The following is a 21,461-nucleotide window of genomic DNA, read 5'->3' as shown; positions in this document are numbered from 1 at the left end:
TAATGAATTTTAATATTATGTAATTGAATTTTAAATTGAATTTTAAATTGAATTGTGCTCATCCTTGCGGAAGAGCAGAACTGTGAGTGTTGTGCTCTTGCCAAAGAGCCGGCAGAAAAAGTGGGGCTGGGCCCACAATCGTACTCACTGGCAAGAGCATGGTTGTGGGTGCTCTCGTTCCCACTGCTTTTCCCCACCACTTTCAAAACAAAATCCCAATTCCCAAGTACCAACTCAGCAATTATCTCTCTATCTCTCTATCATTAACTCAGACAAACTCTCATCCTCGTGATCACATTTGCGCAGCATCTCAAAAAGGGCTCCCACCAACTGTTCGACAATATGATCTCCAATTCCGCTTAAAGACTCGATTTTTACTTCAAATTTCAACACAAATTCAGTCCAATCTCCGCTTCAGTTCAGATGCGGTGAAGCAAAATCCACAATGTCCTGGATCCAATCAGCGTTTGGGACCAAAATCAGCCCAGTAATCCTCTTCATAATCGTACTCCTCGCCGTGATTTTCTTCATCGCCGCCATCCTCCACCTCCTCATCCGCTTCCTCGTCAAGCAGAGATCCCCGCAGGCCCCCGAGATTCCGGGCTCCGGCGCCTTCCAGAGGCAGCTGCAGCAGCTCTTCCACCTCCACGACTCCGGCTTGGATCAGTTCCAAATCGATGCCCTCCCAGTCTTCTTGTATAAGGATATAATGGGATTGAAGGAGCCCTTCGACTGCGCCGTCTGCTTATGCGAATTTTCCGAATTGGATAAGCTGAGATTGCTTCCTCTCTGCAGCCATGCCTTCCACATTGACTGCATTGACACATGGCTGCTGTCTAATTCCTCATGCCCCCTCTGCAGGGGTGTGATCTTGAGCCCCGGATTCTCGTTTGAGAACCCGGTGTTCGTGTTTGATGATTCGAAGGAGGTGGAGGATGTGAAGGGGGGTGGGGATGAGAGTAGCTCTGTTTTGAGTGGGAGGAGGGTTTTTTCAGTGAGGCTTGGGAAATTGAGGTGTAGTAATGGTAATGGAGCTGTGGTGCAAGAGAATCAAAATCATGAATTGGGGGAAACCAGCTGCAGCAATCTTGATGGGAGGAGGTGTTATTCAATGGGATCGTTTCAGTATGTGGTGGCTGATTCAGAGCTGCAGGTTGCTTTCTGCCCTAGTGGGGGAGAGAGAGGGAGAGAGCTTGATGGGAACGTTGGTGATGTGGTGAGGGCAGGGAGGGGGAGAGGGAGAGAGGGACAGAATTGGAATTTTGCAGGGGAGGGAGATGGTGAGGATGGGAAGAAGATTAACAGTAGGGTTAAAGGTGAGAGCTTTTCCGTTTCCAAGATTTGGCTGTGGTCCAAGAAAGGTAAATTCCCTAATTCACATTATTCCAATGATGTTAATGCAATTTTACCATGAAAGAAAGGATTTTTTATTTGATTTTGCGGGAGGTAATTAGTTAATACTAATGTAGGGTATGAGAAGTGTGTTGTGGCTTTCTGTAATTTGTGATTAGTAGTATGTCAGATTCAGAGCATTCTTGTTTAGGTGTTTTCCTTTTGTTTTTATTTTTGTTTTCTTTTTAATGCAATTTAAGGTTGAATAATGCTTGTTTTCCACAGCATACAATGTCTTTTGTAGCTCACTTCTCCTTTCTTTGGATGACTATCCATTTCTAAGTTGATTGTGTGTGAGTGTGACCATAAGATGAAATTACTAGTTTATCCTCGGCTACAAATCGACATAAAGTGAAGATTAGTTCCAAGATAGATGTCTAAATTAGTGAAGTGATTGTGGTACATAGACATTAGCTACTTGGAAATTTCTTGTTAGAAATGAAACTTTGGCACATTAGTGTTTTGCCAAATTTTGATATGGGATTGGATTGATAGTGGTGGGATCAGTAAAAGGTGTAGGAAGGCACTCTAGTGATGATTAGAAACCTTGATTGGAAAAGTTGACTTAATGGGACTCAAACATGATGGGGTCTCTCTCTCCTTATCAGATTTAATTTTGCAGCCCATGTTCTTGGCTCTTGTCTAGCACTGAAACCGACTGGTGGGATTAAGTTTTTTTATTGATGTAAATAGATATTTTAGAGAGAAATCTTGATGTTAGTTGCGGTTGTAGGTCCAACATAATTGGGAGTCCTTCCAAGATCTTCATTCTTCTGTTTTGGCTAATTAAAAATTGAGTCTTTATTCAAAGTTTATTGCTTTGGTACTCAAAATTTGAATATTAAATTTGGAGCTTACTAATAAAGTCCCAAACATCATCATTAAGTTGAAATTTGTTGGAATCGAAATATGATTCGATTTGCCGCGTCAAATGATTGTAATTGGTACGAGTAAGGTGAAAATGGGATATACCAAAATTCATGATTTATTAAAGGTTCCTTAAATAACATCTAACGGTGAAGGTTTTTTTGTAAGCCGAGAAGTATTACACTGCTTCCTTTACCCAAACAAAAAAATTAAGAAAAAAAGCGAAAGAGATTTTAATAAAATATGGCGGCATTTTTATCGCTGGTTTTGCTGAATAATCTTGTTCTCAAACTAAGTGAAAAAATTATATGATGTGTTTCATGCTATTAGAATCGCGTTTTGACTAAATTAATTGTATTGGTTTCTTGAATAAAAAGAAGAGTAATTAATTGATTTTATCTCATTGTTTGAGAGTTGACTAAAAATATCTTAGCATTTCAGTAACAAATAGTAATACTCATTGTTTCATTTTTAGGAATAAGATTTTCCCTAAAATATTTTAGGCGATCAGAATGTCAATGCAACATTCGAAATTAAATCCTAATTGGGTAATCGATGTGTAACCTTAGCTATTGCATCGATATTCCGATTGATGTTTTTTTTTTGAGATATTGCATTCTAAAAAATGAAATAATGAGTTCTAAATGAATAATTGGCTAAAGGCGAGAAAATTTTAAATAAACAATCAGATAATTAGACAAAATCGACTATCTTACCCTAAAAAGAATAATTTTGAGAAACTGAAGAATGAGAGAGGTTTACATGCGTGAATGAAGGTGGGAATGAAGTGAAATTGAACAAGTATACATTTCACTAAGAGAAGTAAATCATAATTATGTTGCAGCTTTTGCAATCGTAGCATTTCTAAGGTTGTGATGAATTGTCACACTCCACAAATTTCTAAGCACCACGTGCGCATCTATTCATTATATATCAAATTCTCTGTCTTTTGATTATATTACACTATAGTCTATATGTATGTGATGTGACAAATATTGCTGAAGTTACACATAGAACAAATTAGTAATCCTAGATCTGAATGATGAAATTACGTGAAAAAGTTATTCTAGAACTTACTTAAATAATGCATTGCCAGAAAACAAGGGATATCCTACGGATGTAATAATATAGTCTTTATAGAGGTCAATTGTATGAAGAGTACCCCATTTTTTTCAACAACTACAATCTAAATTAATCAAATTTATTGGTTCCATTTCCATTTTTTTCTCCTAGATTATATGCTGTGTGACACTAGGTGCATGTGCTGCGCTACCAATATTAATACTAATACAAAAGGTTATTTTGAGAATATTTTGTCTTGAAAATCGAGTAGCCAATACATGGACATTGGAAAAAACAAAGAAAAGTTCGCATATATATAAAATAAAATATTTGCGTTGTCCTATTACATGCTCTGGCAATGTGCAACACAGCTCAAGCCATGAAAAACGATAAAATTGTTCATGTGATTTTTTGAGAGTACAATACGTTAGCTTTGAGCAATTTTGTGTCATTCGTTGCGCCCTATTCGTATTTTATTTTATCAATACATACTTTCCGTATATGTTGTCAGCGACTCAAATTAGAGAAACTAATAATGCAGGCAGTGATGCAATAAAATATGACGATAAAAATAAAAGATAGAATAAAGTAAAATAGAGTAACGATTGCTTTAAGCTAGAAAAAAATTAATCACTTGCAATAGGACATCTAAAAAAAGTATCAATAACTTGAAATGGAATAGAGAAAGTATCATTTTACCAAATGAAGCCCAAATCGGAAGTTTTGAATAAATAGGTAAAGACACAATGCTCCAAAATCAGAACTTTTTTAAAAAGTCTAAGTTACAAAAATGTTTCTTGGATTGAATACAGACAGTTCTATAGGAAATTCGGCCAACACAATCAGATTTCAAGACCTGTTGCGGAGAAATAAGTTTTGGCACAAAACTTTTTTAACCACATTTTTCTTGTAACAATGTACACAAAACTAACCCACTCAGGGAAGAGGTGACGCGTAATTGTAAATAGATGCATTCGAAGGGCACCCGGTTCAAATGGTGCTGTGCCGATTACAAGGATGCTTCTTTTCAGTGAAAATTAACACGCGTAATAAGATCAAGTGTCGGGCAGTTGCCTCACAAGCCACGGGGGAAGTTGTTGATCTGACCCTCCTCGAGAACGTCTTTGTTGTTCGCCTTGTAATTTATTCTCATACGCATGATGAGAGATTTCTGAAAGCCAAAGCATTCATGCTCAGAATGGGGGAAAACATACATGTCAAAATTATGCATCTGATGATTTTAAAGGGAACAATATGAGCACACATACCTTGCCGTGTTGGCTGTTTGAAACACGCAATGTCTGTGTGATAGATCCATCACCACTCGCAGGAAGAGTATTGCTGCTAGCAGGATCCAGGTGCAACTGAAGAAACTGCAAGGACATGCAAGAACATTATTTAGGTTCTCCCAGGTGTTAGGACACGAGAAAGGAGTCAGGATGATGGTGCCCTTAAATTACCTTGGGAACTGCCGCCTGGAATACAAAATTTGAGTAGATATTGGGTGACTTGTTCGTAAACTGAGCCTCGATTAGTGTGGTATGTTGGCTGCTAGGATCCTTTGAGAAGTTGAAGGTTACTTTCAGGGAGCTGCTCTCGAATGCAACAATTGATGGATAGGTTGGGGCGTCGGTTACTGCAACTAAAGTACCAGTGTGAGAAATCTATCAAGAAGGTAGTAAGTAGTCAATGCAGATATAAAACGATGATATATTACCAGGTACAGATGGGGTGGCTCCAAAACCATCCAACAAATCCATCATTGAAGAGCTTCCAGCAGGGGTGGAAGCTTTCACTGAAGGTTGGGGTGTGGGCGATTTCCCCAAAAGATCCCCTGCACTTTGGTTATCTTGACTTGTGGACAAAATATCGAGTGCAGATGAGTTACTTAGGGCTGGAGGATCTCCAATTGACAGAAGGTCCAGCAACATATCTGTACCACTTTTCTTTGTCTGGTTGGTTTCTGAAATGTCAACACCAAAGAACAAATAAGGTTTACCCTGAACTAGTGAAGGAATGTTGTGACATTAAAATTGCTCACCTACACTACAAACTCTAACAAAGCAAACTAGTGCAGATACAAATCAACTTATATGAACCATCGGCATTTCAATTGAATCATTAATACAAGCAAACAGCAACTTAAGTCAAATCAACCTTGTGAAGGCGCTGGGGACATATCAACTCCAAGTAGATCATGAAGAAAATCTCCACCAGCAGAGACAGTGGTTGGAACATCATCAGAACTAAGATCAAGTAAATCGACTAGAGGAGGTGCAGGTTTGGCAACCCCATTAGGAATTTTCGGTGGAGCTCCTTGTGAAGTTGAAACTGCATTTGGCACAGAGCCAGCTCTCCTCCCACTGAAAGTTGCCTCATCAAGTACTGGCATCCTTTCTACCAAGGCAGACCTGAAGAAATGCATGCAGCATCATAGAACCACGTAACTGAAGAACCTAGGTGGAGGATGTAGATACTCAAAATTAGTCTAACTTTACCTGATTTTCTCATGCTTCCCAATAATAGAATTGAACTCAATTGCTCTCTGTTGCAGTTCAAGCACAAGGCTCCGTTTATGACAATGAATAATATCACTTATCCTCCTGTGACAGATTAGGAATGGTTCGTTGCTCGAGTAAGGAAATTGTAGATATAATTGTATCTAAACATACTATCACATATGAGTGTTAACAGCAATATGTCCAGACAAATATAAACATTGTTTGCATTCAAGCCGGAAAAACAGGGGAAGTAGAACAAGCACATTATGGGAGACATTAGTGTTAGCAGTCAATGATTATTGCAAAAGTTCTCAACAGGTGGGAACATGCGGTCCTGAACATGATAGATATCAATATTTTACAGTGGAATAATGGCAACATACTTTGATAAGGAAGGAAAACGACTTGATAGTTTTAACAAAGCAACCAAACACATAGCTCGAGTTGTGAGATCGGAAGAATCACGTCCAATTGCAGTTTCTACAACATTAACAGCATCTGCCTCTGTTACCTGTTCCAGACAAGAGTTAAATTATTGCAGCCTTTTACTTATCCCTAATTCCCTATGAAGTTTAGAGAAATAAAAATTTTCATTAGTGTCAAAAAAGGGAAAGAACTTTGGGAGAGGGTGGGGGGTGAATGAATTACGAAAGAAGGAATAAAAAACCCCAGACTCTTTGTACCTAATCTAAAGAGTAAGGCTCAATGCAAACTATCATCAAAAGAAACCTAGGCGCCCCTTAGAATCTAATAGGTCCAGCAGTAAAATTTGCCATTCAAATTTAAGAAAGCATTGAAAGGCATGAACTCACAGTTATTGGGTCCTCTATATCAAGCATTCCAGCATTACTAATCAGCAGGTCTGCATATTCTCCAACACACCAAACAGCTACACGAAGAAGAGTTTCCTGGGAGTGATAGCACAATTTTAAGAATCAAGTGGACAAGTACAGTAGAAACCTATTATAGTCAATATCCTTCCTCAGCTAGGGCATACCTGTCCAGTTGTCGTCTGTACAGCCTTGTACAGCGATCTTACTGTGTAACCATGGAGATTGGGAGCATTAGTAATTACAACAATAAGGGCATGCCACACATCATCCTTCACATAATTTCCAGCCTGCACGCCATATCATAACAGTGCAATCATTAGTGAAAAGGTCCGCAGCAACCTTTTTAATGACAAGTGACAATACATATTATACACCAAAGCACACTTCCACAGCTCTTCATGGGATAGGCGTAGGACAGACATTACTCTCATGCATTTTTAGTAGAAATTGTACGATGTAGCTTATATTTTAAAAAACACGACATGGTGGCATGTGGGATTAAGTGACGATATTCTAAATACAATAGTATTAATTGCAAACAGTATTTTGTTAAACGCCATTGGTTATGATTTGGGAGTTTGTGGGGAAAAGTTGTTTGGAGTAAAGCTCAAATATGATGCAGAAATAAGAAAAAAGCAACAGCAAATGGAAATGTGATTGGTTGTACTTTGGGAAATATAATAGGGTAAGGAAACCCATGGGAGTTCCAAACTGATCAACCATAAGAGTGCAATCATAAGAGATTGTAGACATTTTTTGAGTGATAGGAAGTAATATCATAATTGGCGGAGTTAGCAAATCTTCATGACCATTCAATTCTCTTATGGTGTAACTTATATTTAAAAAACACTACATGGTGGCATGTGGGATTAAGTGATGATATTCTAAATACAACAGTATTAATTGCAAACAGTATTTTGTTAAACGCCATTGGTTATGTTTTGGGAGTTTGTGGGCAAAAGTTGTTTGGAGAAAAGCTCATATATGATGCAGTAATAAGAAAAATGCAACACCAAATGCAAATGTGATTGGTTGTACTTTGGGAAATATAATTGGGTAAAGTAACCCATGGGAATTCCAAACCTGATCTACTAAAAGAGTACAACCATAAGATTGTAGAAAGTTTTTGAGTGATAGAAGTAATATCATGATTGGTGGAGTTAGCAAATCTTCATGATCGATCAGTTTTATCTTATAGTCTTATCCCAAGAGTGGTAGAAATTTAGCTCCTACAATACCAGCTAAAGTTCTATCATGTGCTGAAGCTATGAATGTTCAGTTGTATACATTTTGGAGCAATAAGCACAAGGTATTAACTCTTAAAGTAATGTAAGTTCACTACAACTAGATCTATTTGTAATTATATAACTTTTCACAATCCTGTTTGCATCAAGACACAGGAAGTTATGTTCTTAAATGCAGGATGCACCACACATCCTAACTACAAATTTTCGCTATCTAGATCTTGCAAAAGGTGATGCTACTCCAGTCCATATCAAAGAATAACAAAAAAGATGATCTACATGACATTTCTTCTTTATGTATACTAGCATTGCATGAATCCATAAGATAGGCACTATCAGTAAGTACACTGACAATAGTACAAGAATCTTTGTTAACTACCAAAACAAATTGATAGCCAAGTCCAGTATTAAGAGAAACCCCAGAAAGTATTAGTAGGCATACCTCTGATAGGACCTTCATCATCTGATCAATGTACCATATTTTCTCAGGGGAAAACCTGGAGCACCACACAGATGATATAAAGCTAGGAATAACTGCGTTGAACTAGATAATATTTTACTATTCAAGTACAACCATGTTAAATGAATTATACTAATGTGGTCCAATAAATCCAATCACTGCTGCAGTGCTATGAGCCCACAAAAAATTCCCAAAGCCCAAGACAAAAGGTTATTATTTCTCTCTAGATACATGAAATCTATCAATTAGAAATGAATCTACTTGAAATCATAACCATGAATTCACAAAATAAGAACTGCAAGAAGCTAAAGAAATTCCACACACTTATACCATACATTCTAGCATAGCAAACATCAATGCATATCACTCAAATTCTTGGAACAGGGATGGAGATTAGGAACCCTTTAACTTATTAAACTTACTTCTCCACAATAGAGCAAATTTTTGCACTGAGGTCTCCCTTAAATTCAGGGTCACTAACTTCAAGATAGTCAACAAGATCCTTCGTCATCTGCTTCACATTGTTTTCATTTACCAGAAGATAAACAAGCTCAAGGGCTCTTTTACGAATTGAAGCATCTGGATCCTGACATCAAATAAGTCCATGAGTCCCTAAGATTGCACATCCATTATGTGCTTACAAAAATAAGTATCAGCAGATCCTTGGATAAAATGAAAACAAACAGAACAAAAACAAGTGTGCATTGGGCTGAAACTAGAAAGTTGTCTGCAACCAACCACGATACTAATTATTATAGAGAACTAACAAAAAACTAAAGAGATTTTCCATCAATGAAACCAGTATGGTCAAGAAATATTTTCAAAAGCAAAGGAAAAAATTATCAAGTTTTAGCATACTCCATACAAGCAAAAGAGCTGCATTCCATCACACACCTTTACACATTCAAGAATTGTGGCTCGATGCCTCTGCACTGCTTGACTATCTAATGCCATAGCTTTCATCAGCATATTCAATGCGACATATCTGAATTAAGGCTTAAATTCATCAGATATACAAAAATAAAAATTTAAAAGACAAAACCTTGAATATAGAACAAGGCAGATTTCTTAGAGAATCTTTGGCCTTGTATTGTCAAGCATACTACAAGAATGGGGTCTCATTCATAAGGAATAAAATTATTGATTATCACACTGAAGTGGACCAGTTCCTTTCGGCAAGGAACACAGGGAAATCATTACTATCTCAATGAACTAAAGAATCAAAAAATCAAAATTTGTTTTATTAACTGAAGCTCAAGAATCCCCAGCAAGTAAAGATAAAAAATTAATAAACAAACCTGATATTGTTGTCCCGGCTGGACAAAAATCTTCCCAGTATATTGACAGCAAGTACTCTCAACCCTCCATTATCTTCAATGCTCATGATAGCAGCAACACATTCATAGAGGATGGCATTCCCAGCATTTTTGTTTGACTCAGTTTTGGTTGCCACCTGCAATAAGGAAGCAAAATAAATGAACTCTGTTACATACAGTTACCCTGATAGTAATATTGGTCTATCGGTGATTAATGAATTCAAGAGACAGTGTTATTTTCATTTTATGATCAACATGAATAGCCCAAAGTTTATACACAAACTAATATCTTATTTTACCTTATTTTCTCTATTTCATTTTCCAGAGGGGAGACATGTGTGAGAACAAGGATATATCAAAATTGTAATTATCAAGACTGGTTATCAAATATTGAACAATATGGATGTGCCGCAAAAAACGGAGACGTATGCCCAACATGAAAAATTATTAGAGTCGCGTGGTTGCTTCAAACAACATGTAGTAGAAAGTAAATGGTTGCCAGAACATCCTTACCAATAAAGGAAGGAATTATGCCACCTTAAGAAGAAAGCAAGTTGATGCATGAGAAATGCCTAATTACCTGGGCAAGAAGATCATTCATGCTATCACTAGCATCAGCATCTCCTTCTCCCAAAACACGCAAGAGCTTAAGCAATCGAACGTGAAGAAAAGGATCTGTAATCCCAGAAATATCATACTCAGGTGCATATGGGCTGTTCGTAAGATCCCTTAGAAGTTTGACTAAGCCATCAATGGATTTCTAGAACCAGAGGAAATAATACAGGAAAAAGATCAAATTCTTGAAAGCGCAAACTTCTTCATATGTTCTTATTAGCAACTGTGTTCAAGAAACACAGAGATAATTTTGGAAAGTTACCTTTTTAAAATATTCAAGAGCCTCTTCACTGACTCTGCAGAGATCTGTGCAAAGCTGGACTCCTGTTATTAAGACTCCATGATGCTTTTCCTTCAGTAAGACAGCTGCAGGTTTTATGAAGTTCTCTGCCAGGTCTGGTACTTTCTTAATTATCCTTATTGTGCATAAGGCTGCCTACATTATATAGATTTTTGGGTCATGATGAGATCTGATTCTCGAGGTCTGTGTTTTAAAGCAACTCTGGAGGAACAAAGTTTTGTAAACACGTAACTGATAAAACCACAAAATTTTCTGATAGGTTTCTACTTTTCTAGTGAATAGTGCATTAGTCTTAGTTTCTGGAGAAACAAGATAAAAATACTAGAATCGTCAATAGATAGGAAAACATTTTACATCTTATGTCTAAGGCTTCGTTGTCACAACTCAGCCAGTTCCAAGAGATATAATTAGTTTGAGGAGTATGAACAATATTTCAAAAATATAGCACAAAATAAGTGAAAACATATCCGAATGACATGACATTTTGATGCCGGATACAAAACATGGAGTACGCGACAGAGGTTATGGTTTTACTTGCTATCTAGTCAACTTCATTGAGAGAAAGAACTTACTTTTTTCCTTATATTAGGGTCTCTAAATTGAAGTAATCTTTCAACATCTGGGGCAAGATCACGGGCCATCTCTGCAGAGCCGAGGTTTCCCAAGGCACAAAGAGCTAGTCCAACAATATACTGGTTTGTGTGGTTTAGATCTCTGTATGCAGGTTCATATGCAATTAATTTTCAATAGCAAGCAAATAAATAATAACTTTAGATTCATCAAATATAACATGACACTTGACAGGATCAATAACTTTGTGTTTCCTGTGTTCTGCATGACCCTGTGTGCTCGGACATATGTATAAACAAAATCAAGTTTAGATTGTTACTGTTTTATTGAGTTGGTGACAAGCATCAGAACTTCCTGTCTTTCATCAAGAAGCAACATAAGGCCAAGATATCCTATTCTCTTCTCCGGGAATCCTGCTGTCGCAATTAACTTCAGGCACTCCATTTGACCAAAATGTGTTGGGTATCCAAGCATGTGAATAAACATGAGCTTTGCCAAATTGCGATGGCTATAATCTTGGTCATTTTCACTTATTGCAGCTCGAATTGCAGCACATTCTTTTCTTACAACCGCTCGTTCCTCAGCTGCAGTCTTGCATGCACGTATGGCCCTAATCATGTCCCTGCAAGAAAATAGTCTTAACTGATAATCCTGACTTAACCAATTATCATGATAAAGAAACAACTCATATGCATCAATGCAAGGGCAGAACATGATAGCTAAAGTTAACAATAGGATATGATGTATGTTGCAGAATGTAGTGATGAGATGGAGGAGTAAAGTCGATTCATAAACACCAAGATGAACTTTTCTTATCGCAGTCTAAAGGGTTTCCACATTCGGCTCTAATCATGATTGCATATACGAGAAGAAGAATGGGGCAGTGAACTTTCTAGACAGATATAAAAAATAAAATCCTTTTCAGCTTCATTTACCACTGCTTCATACACCAAGGTGTTGCGAATTCCACAAGATCAAAAACATCATAGCTTGACTAAGATAAGTTCACATAAGTCTGTCTCGTCTCTGACCCTACTTACTCCAAACAGAGCTACCTTCTCTACTGGCTTTCTCTTAACATAATGTTTCTCTTTTAGCAAATAAGAAATCCTAAACTCACCAATTTAACTTCAATATCAATCAAATCTATAACTAAACAGACTGCCTCACAGTTCGAAGAAACTTAAATGCTAAATCCATATCCTATTGCTATCGGTTATCTCATCATTTACAGAAAAATGCAATCTTATTAAACGATCATCATATGATTCATATCACCTAACATACTAACAATGTCAGCATTCGTGCTCATCAAATCTCAAACTGGCTGCAGCTAAATCAAATAATTCAAACCAAACTCATCTCGATTCCAAAAAATCAACAAATACCGCCACACACAATCCAACTAACACTACGACGACAGAGTGCTGACCTCATTCGCGTGCCGGAGGAAAACGGATTCATGATTGTAAGATAGCACTACCAGATCCAGCTATGATCACAGAAACTTTCCTCAATATCCAAACTCAACTGATCCAGCAGAATCCTCAAATGAATGAGATCACAAATCCTAAAAAGCAAAATTAAAACCGACCGAGAGATCTGTAGAAGGTGAAGAACAAAAGGTGAGATACTCAGTTTTGGACAAACGAGCTGAGAAATGGCGAAAATTAGGGGTTGACCGATTGGAAGAAACGGAGAAATCGAACGATTAACGATCGAATTCAATGGAGAAAACTCATCTGAGCCTATGAAGATGGAATTGAAGCAAAATTTAGAAATTGCGCACTGCAAAAAAGTTTCTCCTTTCGCGGGAGGAATGTTCCTATACGGTGTGGTGTAGGGTGCCACAGTGTTAACACATCTATGGACTATGTGATTGGGCCTCTTAAATGATTCCTCATTTTTTCTCTGTGGGCAATCTCAGTGTATTATTTTAAAAGAAAAGAAAAATACTACTCCTCAATTACTAGTGAAATTACATTTTTCGTCAAAATTATAATTAGTATTTAAGATTATATCAAATAATAACAAATATTTTCAATGAAATCATGGTATGCAAAAGTTTTTGTTGTATATAAGTATGCTATAAAACGATTCATTTTAAGTGCTTTTCTTAGGTCATCCACAATAGGAATAGCCTAGCAATAGCTCAGCCATAGTCTAGCCACTACCATATCATCAGCACTAAAAATCCTCCTGCCACATCATCAAAATAAGCAAATAGACCAGCAATAGCCCAGCCATAGTCTAGCCACATAATATTCACATCACTATTAACAAATATATACAAAATGAAATAATTAACAATCACACAATATACGAAATTTAATTTACGAGACATATATGGGAAAAATTTAATAATACTATTAAAATTTTAAAAAGTACAATAATCTAAAAAAATACATTAATTTAAAAAAAATACAATAATAAAAAGGAGTGCCAATTCACTTCTCGTCTCCGTCGTCGCCGCCTCCGTCGCTGTCGCCACCATCGCCGCCGCCACCACCGCCGCCGCCGCCACCGGTCTCCCTGCGTGCCGCCTCCAACTCGTCCTGCAGGCTCATGAGCAAGGTTTGAAGCACGCTCTTCTCCACGGGATCCGTCGCCACCCGTCATTCGGCCATCGTCTTGATCAACTGAGCGCGCGTTTGGGCGCGAGCGAAGAATTTGAGATCCTCGGTGGATTGGCCAAGGGGGGATGCCGACTGGACCTCCTGGGAAGCCCCGGCGTTCCCCCTCGCCTCCCGCTGAGCGCGCTTGCGCCCAATCGGGCGAGGTCGGCCACCGACCGAACGCGGCGTGGGGAACTCCTGCGTCGTCTCGGGGAGGTCGTGGGAACCATCGCTGCTGCCGCTGAAATCGCCGGTGTAGTTCAGTTGTTGCTTCTTCGGCCAGTCAGAGTCGACACCTACTCGGAACTTCTCGGACTCGTTCAGCACAAGATAGCAGTTCCAGTAGGTGAAGTCCTTGTATACCCCCTTCAGGCTCGTTGTTGAGATCCATTTCCCGTTGTTGATCTTGTACAGAAATTAAGATAAAGAGAGTACTCGTTAAAACAAGTGGTGCGAATGAAAATGACGAGCAAAGCCCGTATATATAGTGTTTCGGAAAAAAAAATTTAAATTTCGCGCTAGGCGGTGCGCTGGGCGATCCGGGCGCTGCAATAGCGCCGAGCGGATCGCCCAGCGCCACGAAACCGCCCAGCGCTGCGCGGTTTCTCTCTCCATTCGTCCGCTGGGCGGCTGCAATAGACCGTCCAGCGCCGGCGCTCGGCTGGGCGCTATTATGGATGGTCTTATATAGAGACTATAAAAAAAAACACTCATGAATTGATTCCAATATAATTCAGTGTATATTACTCCTATATAAGATTAAATCATATAATTAGTTATTTGTTGTTATTTGAATTTAGTAATTACAGTATCTTTGTATAATGTGATTATAGATTACTAAATCCAAATTAAGTATCAGTAATTAACGAATGATAAATAAATTTAAATTAGGAATAAATAATTTACAACCGTAGATTGTTAGTATTAAAAATTTAAAACCAACCTTAAGCCATCTTTTTCTTTACATGAAAACCTTAAGTCATCTTATCTACCCTCAATTATAATTATACTGTAAACTTTGCATATATTCCTTATTCCATTTACAAAAACACATTTATAGAAACAACAAAAAATATTTACAACCAAGATTAGATATGATACACCATCCCAACTTCTAATGTCGAAGCATGAGGCACACTCAATGCATAAGTTGGAGCCCTACAATTCCTTCTCAAAAAATCATACCCTAGATTTATCACCATCTTCTTCATCAAACTTGATCCATGCTTTGCTCTTACATACGAGTGCCCTAGAATGTAGGCCACCCCGCCTTCCCGAGCCTCCGCGAGGGCCCGTAGCTCGTCCCGGGCCTGTCTCTCGATCGCTGGGCTCTCGGGGATGACAAACCGAACTCGTTTCCTCACCGAAGGGGATTGTATTTCTCTGAGTTCTGATGTGCCCGCCGTTTCACCATCCCCTCCGCCACCTTCGTCCTCGCAAAACTGGATCCCTTGGTGGGTCGAGGGTGACCCGACGACGACCATTTCGCCACTATGCTTTGCAGAATCTGTGTCTTCGTCCGTTAGGGCGGCCTTCCCGGTCCTTATAAACTCGGCTATGCTGCACACGAGATCGTTCTCGAACTCTAGGTCGTCTTTATGGGCATCGCGGTATCCATAACGAACTACACATCGGTAAATCCGGTGGTCCCTAGGGCCAATATGCCCGACAAGAAACCGCTCCTCGTGTCTGACGTGGGGAACGGGGACAGACTTGACGCAAAGGAATACGAGAACTTGGTGGAAGGCCGGGAGATTTGTGACGAAATGTGAGAATATCGCTGGGATTCCGGAGACCAGCTCTGTGTGTATGAGGCCGATGCCACGGACACGAACAATGCCAAGGCTCGGGCCGAGCTTGAGAAGCCAGTCGACGGAAACCTTATTCTGGACGTCGAACTCGTACGTCTTGAGTGTCCCATAGTGCCAGATACTCATCGTTAGCATGAAGAAGAACGAGAGAGCAATCGGCACCCAGGCACCTTCGAGAAACTTCACCAGAGAAGCTGTGAAGTAGAGGGCTTCGATTGTCCCAAAAAATACAACGAAGAGAATTGCCAACAGGACGCTCCGACGCCAACATAACACGATAACGAGAGACATCAAGCAAGTCGTAACCAGCATCACCGTGATAACGGCTAGACCTAGATAAAGAAAAACATAAATACATTTTGATAACATGAGCAGTAAGACTGTTTCACATGAGACTAACATTGAGTTACAGCTTACCTGAAGCATTACCAAGACGTCTCGTGTCTCTAAAACCAATAGTGACGGCCAGGCATAGGATCATCAAACTCCAATTGATCTCGGGGATGTAAATCTGTCCGTGGAACTTTGATGAGGTGTGGACTATCTTGACCCTCGGAAAGCAGCCGAGGGCCGAGCACTGCTTTATGATAGAAAAGGTTCCGGTGATAATTGCTTGGCTTCCGACCACTGCAGCGAGGATTGCTATCACTAAAACCGGCCATCTTAGTTTCTCTAAAACAATAACACAAGTACACCGTGTGAGTGGAAACAGCGTCATGAACATTCATACATGTCAGATGAGATTCGGTCAGAGATTCTTACCAGGTACAGAGACGTAAAACCCGACATGATTCTGCATATCATGGTGTTGAGAAAGATACGCAGCTTGCCCCATGTACGCGAGGACTAGTGACGGATATACAAAAGATGTGAATGCTATCTGTAAATACACAGGGGAAAAAACGTGTTAGTCAAAACGAGCTTTGACAGCTTTATCTACAAATTTAGGGAAGATACTTTCAAGAATCGCTTCAACAATACCTTAATCGACACCTGAGAGAAGTGCCCGAGATCAGCAAACATGGCTTCCGAACCTGGAAAATTCGACCCAATATCAACCATATTCTGCAAAGAAGAGAAAAGACTATCTCGGGTGCTCCTGCTTACCCGTTATGCAAAGCAGAATTCCTCCCAACGACATCCAACCTTCTCTCTGAGTTTTCTTTAGAAATATATAAATATAATACGGCGACAGAGCTTGATAAACATGAGGGTTCCAATAGAAAATATTGTACAGCCCGATAACACTTATGCACAGAAGCCATGTCACGACCACAGGTGCAAATAAGAATCCAACCCTGTGGGTGCCATAATGTTGAAGGGCAAACAAGGCTATCAGTATGATACAAGCAACGGGTACTTCTACATCTGCAAGATTATTGCATTTCAGGCAGAGCATGAATGCATCGAAAAGCATAAATACAACTCATCTCCACAACACAATTAAAAAAAGAACAAAAGACAAAACAGAAATATTTTGGTCCATAATCATCAAGCTGTCTACAAGTACAGGAATGAGGCAAATTAGGCTACAATTAAAACTAGACACTGAAAGGAGCCTTCTAAGCAGCTGTGAGGTCATTGCAGGATATAAAAAATTAAAAATAAACAACCTTTCAAGTTTCATGATGCAAATTCATCTAAATATCTCAGTTCGCCTACAACACAAATTACTGTAAGAGAAACAAACAATGAAAAGACATCCCACTTTCATGAGCAAAGCTCATCGTGCAGCACTTTGGTTCTGCTCTCAAATAAAGAAAGCTTTGTAACATTCATATTCATAAATATCAGTAAAACACTTCTCCCAAGGTAGGGTTGGGGAACAAAGATAGTGAAAGCACGATCAAGAATCTCCCGAACGATCATTTCTAAACTAAAAGCACATGTTATACACTTATACTATTCAGACGGTACAAAATGAACTTTTCAAACTATAATATATGCTTGAGAAAAGTTGGAGGTTTTAAACATTTCAAATTTTAAATATTTCAACTGTTGCGACACTATACAGACAGCATCTCGTCCTAATCACTTTCAACTTTTTAAAAATTCCTAATTATGACACAAAACAGTGGATTGAAACAAAGTTATCTATTAGCACAACCAATCAATTCCATAAAACTGAGAATTCTTACATTTGTGATGCTCTTTTGCCATGGCAATTTCAAGGCCAGAAACAGCAGAAAACACTGCAGAGAAAAAGGCATAAAAAGTTAACCAATCAATAACTCAAATTCCAACAAAACAGCAACAACACACACACACCAGAAATTGCTGGACTCAATATCCCATCCCCAATCACCATACAAGCTCCAAGCAGAGCCAACACAAGCAAGAACCTCTGCAACACTCTGTATCTCTCCAAAGTGGCCTTTAGTCCGGCCCCAAAGCTTGTCGGTGCGGGCCCCACAACATCCCTCTTGTAAGCTGACAAATCCTCATCAGCCTGCTGGAAGCTAGGCAGTGAATTCACCTTAGCATGCCTGCAAAGCAGTGAATACAAGGCGAATGTGCCTCCTTCACCATTGTCATCGGCTCTCAACACAATAAACACATATTTCAGCAGAGGCACAAGAGTCAATGTCCAAAACACAAGAGACAAAACCCCATAGATTTCCTCATTTGTATTTGAATGCTTAATATCTTCAGCAAAAGTGCTCTGGTAAACATACAAAGGAGAAGTGCTCAAATCCCCATACACAACTCCCAAACTCTGGTAAGCAAGAATGAGAATCGTCCTCCAAGATTCTTTCTGCAGCAAATAATTCATAGCTTTAATGCATATATATATTGAATTTTTTCATAATCGTATCTTTATTGCATATGTAATGAAATTCTTCGAAAAAAAAAGGCCAGGATGAAAAAAATCTCACCTTTACTTGATTCTGATAAACCCCACTTTCAAGATCCATCGGAAATGCTCTCAGTGGTTCAAGAAAACCATTTCCACTGAAAATTCAAGAATTTCAACAAAAGAAATTGCAATAGATGACACATATTTGTAGGCATATGCATATTGATTGGTAATTTATCAGAATATACCTAAACGTGCCACAAGCGGTTGTTGAACAACCTCCAAAGAAGAAACAACAAATTAAAAAAGAAAAAGCAAGATTGTTTTAAGAACTCAAAGCAGTGTGTGACAGCAGAATTTAAAATGATAAAGAAAGATTGACAATCGGAATCAAAGATGAGGTTATTCGGAATATTTTGTTTGTGACTGAGATGTAATCGAGTTTTTGGCTATATTTATTCCATCGAAAAGGAGTTAGTTGATAATTTAATTTAATTTAATTTAATTTAATTTAATTTAATTTAATTTAATTTAATTTAATTTAATTTAATTTAATTTAATTTAATTTAATTATCCTACAACTCTATAAGTTTAATAAGCCCAATTTTCAATAACACATAAACTCATAAATAGAGATTAAGCTTGAAATTATCTAATCCTAGTATATAGTAACTTTCGTTTAAATCGAGTTTGAAATTACTTATAAATATTCTAGTGAGGAAAATATATTTTAACAACTAAAATTTGTTATAAATAAAACTCATAGGAGCTCTTTCGATGCATTTAAAACCTTATTAATTAAAAAAAAGATAGTTTGATTAGTAAAATTTATGTTTGAAAATGAGTATATGATTAGTAGTATTATGTAATTAATGGGAAGCTCCTAAAGTTTTATCTATCTTATTGTGGCTAAGACAGATGCTATTTAACTTTTATATATAACTTTTAGAGAGTGAGAGAGAGACGTGTAAACGTGTGCAATTATACGCAGATAAGTGAGATTACATCAAAATATTAAACTCGATTTTAATATTCCACTACGTGTTTGACTCATGAGAGATGAAAATGAAATTCCAAATCGTTCCTTATCTTGGTGTTTGCTAAGTACTCTAATTTATTTTTTTATTATTATTGAAACTCTCAAAATTAGTTATATCACCTTATTCATTGGCGTTGGTACCATGGTATAGGAATGAGCTTTTTTTTAATATATATACATGTAATTTTGAATTATTTTTTTCTTCTAAATTGTTTCCAAATCCATTGTTTTGTAAATAGATGTGTAGTTGACGAGTATTTGTTGGTGTTATTTATGTACTAACATTAACTTGTCTCAATATGAAAACGATTGGATTTGTTTAGCATATATTCTCGTATTGAACATATCTACACGAATCAGGATGGATTTATTGTTGTATTTGAATAACTTAATTGATCGAAATTGTAAATTTGTAGCAAAAATTATCCTAATCTCACGAAATTATTAATACGCTTTTAAGATTTCACCGCCCTAACTAACAACGCGTACAAATTAGGTATTTTATTCTTAACTTTTTTGCTGATTAATTTTGTTTATTGTTACAATTATTATTTCTGAATAAATATTCCATATGGAAAAGGAAACAATAAACGAATACTACTATCGTTATAAACAGCAATTGTCCGCTAGTATAAGCCAATAAAATATGATGGATGCCTTTGAATAGCCGACCAACTATTGTTTAAAAAATAAAATTGAATAAATAGCCAACAAACAATTAAGAAACTAATTATAATCATAATTAGATCTGATTTTGAATTGTTAGTTGTTACCACAAAACTAATTGTCACAGAATCGTCTGCTGGATATATTGTCGTCCAAGTCTCTTACTCTATATGCACCATAAAAACATCAATTAGCGATAAATTATCTGTCATTAATTATATTGCCAATTTTTTAAATTTAATTAGTACTAGTACTTATTTATTTTAGAGAGACATGTGAAGATATTTATGTACTTTACGGAGTAACATTTTTTTACTACACCGACTATTATCTGCTTATCCACTCACTTTTTAAAAGTGTAATAAATGTAAATATAAGAATATTAATGTTGCTCCTATCCGAAATTAAATATTACTATCAATGTATCATAGTGAGATTTCATAATTTTTATGTATACTTCGGCTGTATTTTCCTTCTTAGTGGTTTTCTTTAAATTTGAATATATCTCTACAATTTCATTTCTTGAATTTCTATTTTTTCCCTTCACGTAGATTCGGCCGGTTCCGGTTCTAATCGGACCGATTGACCGATTAACCGATTTTAAAATTTCATGAATATCAAAACCGGAACCAGAACCGGCCGGTTAAGAACCGGTCGGATCCGGTTTGGAACCGGAACCGGAACCGATTTGTAATATTTAATCCGAATTTATTTGAATAAATATTTAAATGATTCAATATTTATCATCCAATAACTAAATTTTTAATACATTTAATACCTTAAAATTCAAAAAAACTCACAACAATACAAATCGACAAGACGAAAATATATATCATTCAATACCAAAAAACAATTCCTAAAATATTATAAACTATCTAATACTAAAAAAAACAAACAGAAAGAATATAAAAGAAACAACTTAAATCTGCAAAATATAAAAGCAACACATCCACACGCAACATTATTTAACAACACATTAACACCCCCCCAGCACATCACACATGCACACGACACATGCACACACACAACAACATTTAACAAAAAAAGCAACATAAAACATGCACCCAACCAATTAGGCCATCCACAACGCTGTTGCTATACCGTTCCTTAAACTATTATTTGTGGGCCCCACTGTACTTTTTAACTTCATTTCTTAACTAAGGAACAGAACCTGCAACCCTCCGTTCCTTATCCGTCCCTTAAATTACTATTCATTCAATTTCATTTTTATTTTTATTTCCAACCAAATTCAATTAAAAAAACACACTGCATTAAATAAAATAAACTTACAATGCATTTAATAATTTCCTAAAAAATAAAAGTACACAATTTAATAATTTCATCCGCTAAAGTTTGCCCAAATGTGCCCAAT

The 21,461-nt window shown here is 37.4% G+C and overlaps 3 protein-coding genes across 7 annotated transcripts; 1 reads left to right on the top strand and 2 right to left on the bottom strand.

The window, feature by feature from the left end:
• The first annotated feature begins 233 nt into the window (after window positions 1–233).
• LOC121769880 (RING-H2 finger protein ATL47-like) lies at window positions 234–2,215 on the top strand. Its single transcript, XM_042166643.1, has one exon. The coding sequence runs from the start codon at window positions 446–448 to the stop codon at window positions 1,412–1,414; it is 969 nt and encodes a 322-aa protein (XP_042022577.1). The 5' UTR covers window positions 234–445; the 3' UTR covers window positions 1,415–2,215.
• A 1,853-nt stretch (window positions 2,216–4,068) lies between these two features.
• Window positions 4,069–13,005, bottom strand: LOC121771814 (AP-1 complex subunit gamma-2-like). Of its 3 annotated transcripts, XM_042168705.1 has the most exons (19): window positions 12,844–13,005; window positions 12,594–12,763; window positions 11,481–11,783; window positions 11,164–11,305; window positions 10,553–10,726; window positions 10,256–10,435; window positions 9,658–9,812; window positions 9,254–9,344; window positions 8,782–8,945; window positions 8,342–8,396; window positions 6,820–6,942; window positions 6,635–6,730; window positions 6,206–6,333; window positions 5,820–5,924; window positions 5,479–5,732; window positions 5,039–5,284; window positions 4,782–4,963; window positions 4,590–4,694; window positions 4,069–4,492 (listed from the first exon to the last, which is right to left on the bottom strand). In XM_042168705.1, exons 2-19 carry the CDS (start codon window positions 12,623–12,625, stop codon window positions 4,397–4,399), a joined length of 2,631 nt encoding a protein of 876 aa, XP_042024639.1. In that variant the 5' UTR covers window positions 12,626–12,763; window positions 12,844–13,005; the 3' UTR covers window positions 4,069–4,396. The 3 variants fall into 3 exon arrangements, with proteins under 3 accessions (XP_042024639.1, XP_042024637.1, XP_042024640.1); XM_042168703.1 differs by having other exon boundaries at window positions 12,594–13,005; XM_042168706.1 differs by having other exon boundaries at window positions 4,782–4,957; window positions 12,594–13,005.
• A 1,750-nt stretch (window positions 13,006–14,755) lies between these two features.
• Window positions 14,756–18,830, bottom strand: LOC121772103 (potassium transporter 6-like). 3 transcript variants are annotated; one of them, XM_042169079.1, is made up of 9 exons: window positions 18,633–18,829; window positions 18,464–18,539; window positions 17,856–18,342; window positions 17,726–17,779; window positions 16,695–16,955; window positions 16,569–16,621; window positions 16,350–16,467; window positions 16,005–16,259; window positions 14,756–15,919 (listed from the first exon to the last, which is right to left on the bottom strand). In XM_042169079.1, the coding sequence occupies exons 2-9, from the start codon at window positions 18,500–18,502 to the stop codon at window positions 14,865–14,867; spliced, it is 2,322 nt and encodes a 773-aa protein (XP_042025013.1). In that variant the 5' UTR covers window positions 18,503–18,539; window positions 18,633–18,829; the 3' UTR covers window positions 14,756–14,864. The 3 variants fall into 3 exon arrangements, with proteins under 3 accessions (XP_042025013.1, XP_042025014.1, XP_042025012.1); XM_042169080.1 differs by having other exon boundaries at window positions 17,898–18,342; window positions 18,464–18,830; XM_042169078.1 differs by having other exon boundaries at window positions 18,464–18,829.
• Between the last annotated feature and the right edge of the window lie 2,631 nt (window positions 18,831–21,461).

Source organism: Salvia splendens, chromosome 16 (assembly GCF_004379255.2).
Source record: "Salvia splendens isolate huo1 chromosome 16, SspV2, whole genome shotgun sequence".
NCBI classification, from domain to species: Eukaryota; Viridiplantae; Streptophyta; class Magnoliopsida; order Lamiales; family Lamiaceae; genus Salvia; species Salvia splendens.
This window is presented reverse-complemented; position numbering and strand designations above follow the sequence as displayed.